The sequence below is a fragment of the Quercus lobata genome, chromosome 1, assembly GCF_001633185.2.
Source record: "Quercus lobata isolate SW786 chromosome 1, ValleyOak3.0 Primary Assembly, whole genome shotgun sequence".
In the NCBI taxonomy this organism is placed as follows: domain Eukaryota; kingdom Viridiplantae; phylum Streptophyta; class Magnoliopsida; order Fagales; family Fagaceae; genus Quercus; species Quercus lobata.
Genome location: NC_044904.1, coordinates 38888718 through 38898585, shown reverse-complemented (window position 1 = coordinate 38898585; position 9868 = coordinate 38888718). Strand labels below are relative to the sequence as shown.

The 9868-nt window shown below is 37.2% G+C and overlaps 1 protein-coding gene across 1 annotated transcript; it reads right to left on the bottom strand.

Moving 5' to 3' along the window:
- Positions 1–929: 929 nt before the first annotated feature.
- Positions 930–3872, bottom strand: LOC115953608. The gene is made up of 6 exons (XM_031071347.1): positions 3638–3872; positions 3280–3506; positions 2905–3190; positions 2468–2820; positions 1964–1994; positions 930–1312 (listed from the first exon to the last, which is right to left on the bottom strand). Exons 1-6 carry the CDS (start codon positions 3870–3872, stop codon positions 930–932), a joined length of 1515 nt encoding a protein of 504 aa, XP_030927207.1.
- Between the last annotated feature and the right edge of the window lie 5996 nt (positions 3873–9868).

The window sequence follows — 9868 nt, the reverse complement described above, 5'->3', positions numbered from 1 at the left end:
TTTATACTATCCTGCATCTTTGAGCAACTCTCCATCACACTTAGACAACTTTAGCTACTGCTCCATTGGTGTTTTGGCAAGTTTACAACCAAGCATACCTGCTTCCTTAAGCACATCAAGTGCATACTTCCTTTGATTGATGTAAATCCCTTTAGCACCTCTAGCAATCTTAAGCCCTAGAAAATACTTAAGTGAGCCAAGATCCTTGATACCAAATTTCTGGTCTAACACTGTTTCAGATTGGCCACACAAGTTGAATCATTACCTGTGATGATCATGTCATCTACATAGATCAGCAAGCAGTAGAATTAGAACCATTGGAATGAATAAAGAGTGAGTGGTCTGCCTATGATTGTTTGAAACCAAGTGCTGAAATGGTGGTAGAGAGCTTGGCATTCCACTGCCTAGAAGCTTGCTTCAAACCATAAAGTGATTTGACCAATTTGCAAACTGTAGGAGCTGAAGAAGTGGACTCCCTCTTACTGTGATAACCAGGTGGTAAGTCCATGTATACTTCTTCTTCAAGATCACCATAAAGGAATGCATTATTGATGTCAAGTTGATGTAAGGGCCACCTTTGAGCTGAAGCAAGACAATAAGAACCCTTACTGAGACAGTCTTGGCTACAGGAGAGAAAGTCTCCAAAAAATCAAGACCTTCTCTTTGAGTGTATCCCTTAGCTACCAACCTTGCCTTTTATCTTTCCACACTGCCATCAGGGTTAAGCTTCACCCTATAGACCCATTTACAACTAATTGACCTTTTACCAGGGGGTAGTGGTGTAAGAACTCAAGTTTGAGTTGTTTCCAAGGCATGAATTTCGTTTTCCATGGCTTCCTTCCACAAGGGATCTTGGACAGCCTGAGAAAAATACTAAGGTGTGGAATGGCCTTGGCTGATAGTCATTAGATAGGATTTGTATTGAGGATCTAAATGATAGTAGGTGACCTTGGAGGGTGACAACCAGCAAAAGCAAGTGATAATGCAGAGGCTGAATTGCAAGCATAATCTTGCAAGTACATTGGTGGTTTATGAACTCTAGTAGACTTTTTGAGTGGTTGATCTTCAACTGCAGGGTTAGTGACAATAGAAGGTATATAATCCAATAAAACAGTAGTGGAATCAGATGGCAAAGGATTAGGCAAATGATCATGATTTGAACATATTGGAGTAGATGATAATGATGAAGAAGAAAGAATAGTTTCAGGACAAGTCTCACATTGATTAGTGTGCATGTTTGGTATGCTAATAGGAGTAACAAATGGACCTAAACACCCTTCAGAAGTGGTATCAACCTTAGAAATAAAAGGATCTGCAGAATTAGCAATAGCATTGCCAAAAGGAAAAACAGTTTCATGAAAAACTACATCTCTAGAGATGAAAATATTTTTGGTAGTTAAATCCAACACTTTGTAACCTTTAACACCTAAAGGATATCCTAAGAAAAAACATTTTCTTGCTCTTGGTGCAAATTTTGGATCTATTATGTGAAAGAGTGGAAGCATAACCAAGGCACCAAAAACTTTCAAATGACCATAGCTTGGTGCATAACCAAAAAGAACCTCAAATGGAGTTTTATGAGCTAAACATGTAGAAGATGTTCTATTTATCAAATAGACTGAAGTGAGAATGCAATGCCCCCAAAAATGCAAGGGCATGTTGGATTGAAACATAAGAGCTCTTGCCACATTTAAGATGTGTTGATACTTTCTTTCCACAATGGCATTTTGTTGTGAAGTTTCAACACAACTTAACTAATGCAAGATACCTTTCTTGACAAAGAAATCAAACATAATAAACTCAGTACCATTGTCAGTTCTTGTGGTTTTTACCTTTTTTAAAAACTGTGTTTCAACCATAGTGCAAAATTGCTCCAAAGTAGGTTGAGTTTGAGATTTATGCTTGAGTAAATAAACCCAAGTACACCTTAAGCAATCATCCACAATGGTTAGAAAATACCTACAGCCATCAATGGTAGGAGCAGAAAAGGGACCCTACAAATCAGAATGGATTAAATCAAAACATTCAAGTGAAATATGAGTACTAGGTGTAAGAGGGAGCCTTCTCTGCTTGGCCAAGGGATAGATTTCACAAGGAATCTCTCTATTAGTGTCTAAAAGAGATACATTATTGTTTCTTATCAAAGCCAATTTAGTATTTGATAGATGCCCCAACTTGAAATGCCAAATACTTGGCTGAACAACAAGATTATTTACAAAACCAGCTGTAGAAAAACAATTTCTTGAGGTTGATAAACTCTCTTTCAACAAGTATAGGCCTTTGAACTCTCTACCAAGACCAATTGTGCTCCAGTGAGCAATGTCATATTCCCAAAGAAAATGAGACAACAGAGAATGGTTTTTGCTAATTGGCTAACTAAAAGAAGGTTAAATCTAAATGAGGGAACACACAAAACATTGGCAAGTATAAGTGTTTTTGATATTTTCACAGTTCCTACATGTGTTACCAATGCAGTTTCACCATTTGGAAGGTTAACAAAGGTATTAAGTGTGGCAGTAACAGAAGTAAAACATGATATGGAGTGGACCATATGGTCTGTTGCTCCTGTATCTATAACCCAATTAGTTTCACTAAAGATTTTCCTATCAACAATCTCAGTTGAAAAAATAGAATGCTCTAAAGTGGGAACAAAAGGTATATTAGAATTAGTACTTGACATTAGAGGTGAATTGAAGTTGAGATTGGTTTGTGTAGAAGTACCAACCACATCAGAAGCTGAACCAAAAGCTCTTTCACCACCAGTGGCAATGCAAGAAGTGCTCACACTTGTAGCATGATGTGCATCACTAACAATAGCTCCTAAGTTGAGGAAAGCAAACAATTACTCACATTGTGCCTTAGAGATAGGGCACTGATTTGATGGCACTAAGGCCTGCTTTACACCATTAACAGAATTGCAAGAAACTTGATTGACATTAGCATTTGCTCCAGCCTTCCCTTTAGGTTTGTAACCTGGAGGATATCCATGCAACTTGTAGCACTTCTCAATTTTGTGCCCTTGCATGTTGTAGTGAGTGCAAAAAGGTTTGTCTTTCTTTGCATTACCTTTATTCCAATTGGAATTTCCTTTGGAATTGGTGTATATAGCCATTACATCAGATTTTGATGAAGCTGAACTTCCATGTCCAATGTTCTTGTGTAATTCTTCTTGAAGTACCAATGAATAAACCTTGCTCATTGAGGGAAAAGGATCATACATGAGTTATGACTCCGTAAAGTCTCAAAGTTCTCATTCAATCCCATCAAGAACCTCATTACATAGGCTATATCATGTGAAGCACTCATGATCTTCATTGCTCCACAAGAACATTCTGGAAATGGCTCAAAATTCAGCAATTGATCCCACAATCGCTTGAATTTGGTGTAATACTCAGTAACTATCATTTGATTTTGAGAAACATGAGAAATTTCCCTCTGCAAGTTGTAGATCTTAGGTCCATTCCCTTGTGAAAATAGGTTCTTCAATTCAAGCCACATCTCCTTAGCTGTTTCATAGTACATGATGTGTTAGAGACATCAATGTGCATAGAGTTGATCAACCATGAAAGTACCATGGTGTTGCAGCTCTGCCAATCCTCATACAGAGGTGAATCAACTTTTGGTATTGAAATCTTACCATTCACGAAGCCAATTTTCTTTTTGGTGGTAAGAGCAAGCACCATTGCTCTGGACCAAGAGTGGTAGTTTCTCATGCCAAGCAAGGGCTGAGTGACTAGAATGTTACCTGGATTCTCATTAGAGCTAAGAAAATATGGATTAGGAGCATTGGATTTACTATTAGAGTTTGTATTTGTGTGTGTGGATTGAGTGTTGTGAGGCTTAGAGGGAGCATCAGTTTCTGAGGAAGCCATTGAAGGACCTTGAAGGTGAGAGAAAGAACTGAGCAGAAGATTCTAGAAGAAAAAGCAACCATAGCTCTGATACCATGTAAAATTCAGGACTTTCTCTCTAAAAAGAAACTGACTTTTATTGAATGTGAATGAATGTATGTACATTTGCTTCTAATCCTACCTTTATATACAAGCTGATGCTAAAATAGAAAAATAACTAATTCCCTATTTGTAGGGAAGTTTGTTACAATTAACTTACATGTGTACATCAATCACATCATCACTTGAATAGAATTAATCATCTGATCATAATGTGGAATTGATTCTATTAAGTCTTCTACAACTTCATGACTCCATCTTGTTGTAACTTCCCTTTGAGTCTTCTCCTGTTGTGCAACACAGGTTGTGCTGCACTGGATTGTAATTGTCCTCGATGTTTGTATTTGTGCTGCACATGATAGCAGCCTGTCCTGATGGAGAAATTATAAAGTCCTCAAGGTACACAAGTGACGTGATCCACCATTCCACTAAAAGACTCTTGCCTATTTAAAATTGCTGATTCAGAATTTTTTTTTTTTTTTTAAATAGAAACTGATTACTGACTCGGCAATTTTAAACAAGTAGGAGTCTTTTAGTGGAATGGTGGACAAGTGATGTGATCTACTGTGAGGACTGTATAATTTCTCGTCCTGATGCCTAATGCATGCCATGCGCTTAACACCCAGTTGTTGTTGAGGAGGGCATGTACTTTCAACACAATCCAAAAGATGTTAATCAATTTTATTTGATGAAATTCGATATGTCGTACGTGCATGTACATAAACTCTAAAAGATCTTCTATTTATTTCAAAGATTTTGAATGAACTGAACATGCAAAATAATCAAACAAAATGCTTCGCCTATCTTTAAAATATTTTTAGCAAATTTGTGATATCGATGATTTTATAATATTTGGAACAAAAAAAAGAAAAAAAAAAACTATAATCCTCTTGTCTTTAGATGTATAATTTTGGACGAGGATGCTAAGTTGATAGTGAATCATAAGACTTCACTACAGTCAAATTCGTGGCCACCCTGTTCAGTGAGGGCCAAGCTTTTTATCATTTTGTAAGATGACACTATCTTAATCTATCATCATCTGGATTTTTTTATGCGAAACAGTTATTTTTAGGCCAAATGTCTAGGACAAAATGGGCTTCTGCCCTTTTCAACCAAATTAATTAGCTTTTTGCCCTACTTCCCAAACTAAATAGGGAAATGCCCCTCTTTTGAAACTCGACTTTCTCAAAATCGAGTTAAAAAAAAAAAAAAAAAATTTCAAAACGTTACTATAGGTCCTTGAAAACGTCACTATAGGGCTTAACTCGATTTTGAAAAAGTCGAGTTTCAAAAGAGGGGCATTTCCCTATTTAGTTTGGGAAGAAGGGCAAAAAACTAATTAATTTGCCTGAAAAGGGCAGAAGCCCATTTTGTCCCAAATGTCTAGCAGGAACCCTCTTGGGCATAGTCTCTCATTATTATTATTATTGATATTAAAAAGATGAAAAATAATAGCAGGTCCTAATTAGCTTAATTGATAAATTAAAAACTAATTAGTATTTTAGCCGGATAATAAAAAGTAACCATTATAAAAAAGATGTCATAGATCAAAAATTCTATTGGAAATGTATATATATATATATATATATATACACACACAAGAACGGAGAATCAAAAAACAATTATAAATTTTATTATAAAAATTACAAATTTACATGATAATGAAAGCAGTTAATGTCATATTAAGAACATCATATATTATATCAAAATAATTCCGTTCTAGGAGTTGAAGATATGTCAAGTGATTCATTTAATTATTATAGTCAAAACATTCAAAATAAATTAAATATTATCTTATAAGCTTTCATTTACCCGATTTTTATTATATCTTATGATGAAGTGCAAATCGTCAGTCTTGTAGGTTTGTCCAGATGGAGCCGTAACTTCGTCGGTGTCACTATGAAATTGGTAAGGTAGCTCCCTTAAGGTGGACACCGGTGTGGTGCCTGCCACAACGTCTCCGATGCCAAAGTCAGTATAAGAGAATTTTGAGGAAATAACAAAGTATTAGAATAACTAGAAATGCTTCGAGGTGTGTCTGTGTACCTTGTGTTGGTGTTGTGAGGGCTTTATATATGCTCCCACAGCCCCTAGCCGTTGTGGTTGTTAATGTGGTTTTAATATCTTTTTTGGTAACGTCTCATGCTTAGTAATGTGTGCCTTAATGAGGCATCCAACGATCTGTACAGCTGGTCTTGTAATCGCTCGGGACATTATTGCTGTATTGAATGGTTTTATTACCTTCGTCAGTGATATGGAGATGTGGTTAGTTCGTCTCAGAGGACAGCCTCATTGGTCTCGATGAGGTCGTCCAAGAAAGGTGATTTCGTCAGTCCCATCAGATGGTGAGTTCGTCAGTCCCATCAGCTTATGCCTGTAAATGCACCAGGTGGAAGTCATCTCATTTTTTCCCTTAGCCTTTGTCCCCCACCCCATAAGAACTTTATATTTGTGGAGTGACCATCACATAAAGGGTGTGCAGTGGTACTTCTACAACTAAAATACTACTACTAAGAGTAATTCATGCATTTATTTCCTTATGTTTTTTGTGGAAATTATTGTATATGAGTTTAGTCTACATTTGGTGAAGATTTGCACATTTAGTGGAACTCGGGATTGACTTGCGAGTAACTTGGGACTACAGCACCTGTGAGTTGACATGTGTGAGGAGCATGTGAAAGGAAGTTCAAAAGTTTGTTAGAGTTGGAGAACTCGCGAGTGGGCGTACCTGTGAGTTACATTGACAACTCAATTTGTTGAACCAATTGTGCATCTTTTACCACGAATTTTCACCTAGAGATTTAGGATTTTATAGATCAGAAACACCCATCTTGAATGTGTGAGAATTGTGCCTTTATTGTGAGAGCCAAACACATTAGTTTCTCTACACCTCTTCCAGCGATGGCTCTAGAAAATTTTTCCAGGGTGGTCATTATAAAATTTAAATCGTACAAAATCTAATAGAAAGAGATATATTGACCCCCCCAAAAAAAAAAAAAGCAAATACATAAAATCTTACAATTGTCTTCTATGAGTTTTATTTTTTTGAAATCTTTGAATGGTAGTCTCATTATCAATTCTACAAGTTACATATCTTTCAAAATTTTAGTTTGATAAAAATTTTCTTGTACTTTTCCTTTTTGTTTGTAAGGGCCTAATATATTGTTAAGGGGACCAAAGTTTAAGGACAATATTTGACTACAAACTTAGTAACATGAGTACATATTGAAAACCTAACCGTTGAATTGCATATTTTTTATGTTTTTAAAACATATATCAAATTTCATGTCAATCAGATGTTATTTACTATTCGATTCATAAACTTATTTTTTAGGCATACTTTTAGACTACAAAATTTGAAATTTAAACATTTGATTGATGGCATAGTTATTGATCTTTAATTTTATTGAAAATTTGTAAGCATGGAGGATATAAGAAGAAATGCAATCCAATGGTGGATTTTTCAAAATTCACAACCAATAAAAAATATTAAGTGGAGTTGTACCCTTATGCTATTATTAAGTTTGTTGCCAAATTTTGTGCAAAGTTTAATTATGTTGGGCCTAAAAAAATTTAGGGTGGTCACAAATTTTTTTTAAAGGTAAAAAATCTTAAAATCTTTAAATTTTATATATAATAATAATGTTTTTTCTTGGTCAAAGTGGTCCTATGACCACATTGGCTTCAATGTGGAGCCTCATGATCTCTTCCTTCTCCCATTGCCATACCTTGAAAGAAAATTAACCCAAACACAACCTATACAAAAATTAAGGGTTGAGAGTATCTTGGTTCATTGGGAAGCATTAGAGCTTGACCACATATTTAGCCTAAGGCGTGATGGTGCAATCAGGTGGTATTGCAGGATCTTGAAAGCTAGTGAAGACAAAACTCTAAGTAGCCCGTTGTAGGGGGCCTTTTTGCAATGTTGGGTTGGGCTACCTCCTGTTGTACTGGGCCCAAGTGTTCTGAGTAAGGGAGTTGAGACCAATTCAACTACAACTCATTTTGGTCCGGCTTGTGCACAAATTATACCTCGTTTGCCAAGAACTTCGTTCACATGCCCATGGCAGGCAGAGCTACTTCGGATGAGTCATGGCAAGCAGACATGATAATAATAATAAAACAAAATACTTTTACTTTTAGAGAAAGTGAATAAATAATCCCCAATTAAAATGATAATCACAATGATAAGAAACACTGTGTAAAGAAAATGGTGGAAATAAATAGGTAAGACATGAGTTAGCAAAAAAAAAAAAACAAAAAGATCAATATGTTATGCCAAGTTATGTCACAGGACCAAGACCAAGGAGGGAAACCGTTTTCTTCAATGCGAATAATCTCCTAAGGAAAATCCTGCCATGAAAATTAATCACTTTGAGGGAAGCGGACTTGAATGGCTTATGCCTAAAAGAATCCTTTGCTTTTGGCAGAGAGTAGGACTTTTAGAAGGAGAGAGAGGATCAACCTATTGGTACATGCCTACCATTCTATCTCTCTGTTTTCTTTCGTTATTTCTAATTTTTCTTTTCTTTTTCCTTTTCTATTCTTTTCTCAGTGTTCGCTTCAATGTTGTGATTTTCTCCTAGAGGTTACTAATATTGTGATTTTGATCCCCACTGTGCACGGCAAAGGTCCTTTATATAGTGCCTGTCGTGACTGGCTTTTACTATGTTAGCCTTTAACTACCTTTGTCTAGTCTGGGTGTCCTTACCGACTACCATTGGTTTGTTAGCCGCTCAGCTAGCACCACTTACTTGTGCTGGCTATGCCACTCCCCATCACTAGACAAAGAAGGCTATTTTATTCATTTGTTTGCCATGACACTCTTACCTGCTACGGTGTGGGTGCTTTCTCTCTCTCCATCCCTCATAGCATGCACTTAGTGGTTCCAACTCATCCTTACTTCTTTTGGGCATAATGTCATCTCAGCAGGACATTTCCCCCAAAAAGAGCCTGAGCAGGAACTCCAGAATAGGTTTTCCCCTCACCCCACCAGACCATACTCTCTTACCTTTAATCTATGACCCACCACCTCCTCTATTGGCTGGGTACAAGCTGGTGAAATCTGGGCCTTACATGTGCTCAACTTCTGCGTGTGTCCAAAACTTGCCCGCTGCGTTTGCCGTGATCTGAAGGCTCATCTGCACATCCTGCCGCCCATCCTTGAATTCTTATAGCATGAGCTATTTTCTGATTCCTCATTCTCTATGGCCCACTCCCTTTAGGGGCCGGGCTTAGCTTGATTGTGAGCTTTTCTTCCTTCAGCCTATTCTTTTATTCATTTCGGCAGTCTTGCTACCATTTCCTGCCGTACCACTCTACCATTCTTGCTGTGATGTTATTTAACCCCAGCCTGTTGGGCCTCTTTAGGCCTTCTGCTTATTCTTTTCTCAATGACTCAATATGGTCATTTAGGTTTTGTATTACATTGCTTGTGGGTTCTTTTGTCCCATTTATTTCCTCGAGGGCATCCTTGGCCCATTTGCTTTCCTTGGACTTTCTTGGCCCTTTTTCTAACTTTGCATTCTCATGGGCTTTTACTAACTCTTTTAGGCTTCCTTGGCCCAATTACCTTATTTTTCATCCTTGGGGCTCATGGGCTTGCCATCAACCCCTTACTTTCTTTACTTGCATTACTTCGAGCTTGCTGCGGCCCATTCTCACTTTTCTACATCACATACTACCCATGAGTTTGCTACTTTTCTCTCTCCGGGCTCCTTTAGGCCCATTTGTTTATTTTGGTCTATGATCTATTATTCCTGCCACCTGAGTTTAATGGTTTTTCTATCCACTTACTAACTCTTTTCTGCCCATGTTGCTGGGCTTCTTCCTTCTACTGGGCTTCCCAAAATGAGCATCAACATCTGTTAGTAGCAGAAGTTTGGAGAGTTTAAGTACAGTAGGTAGATTAGGCTTGG

Bases quoted from the DNA above. Each gene is read 5' to 3' on its own strand.
- LOC115953608 (XM_031071347.1), bottom strand. From the start codon at position 3,872: ATGGCTTCCTCAGAAACTGATGCTCCCTCTAAGCCTCACAACACTCAA. The intron at 3,191-3,279 runs GTAATGAGGTTC...TCAATGAGCAAG, and splicing joins CTTCACATGATATAGCCTAT to GTTTATTCATTGGTACTTCA. The intron at 2,821-2,904 runs GTGTAAAGCAGG...TCCTCAACTTAG, and splicing joins TTCTTGCAATTCTGTTAATG to GAGCTATTGTTAGTGATGCA.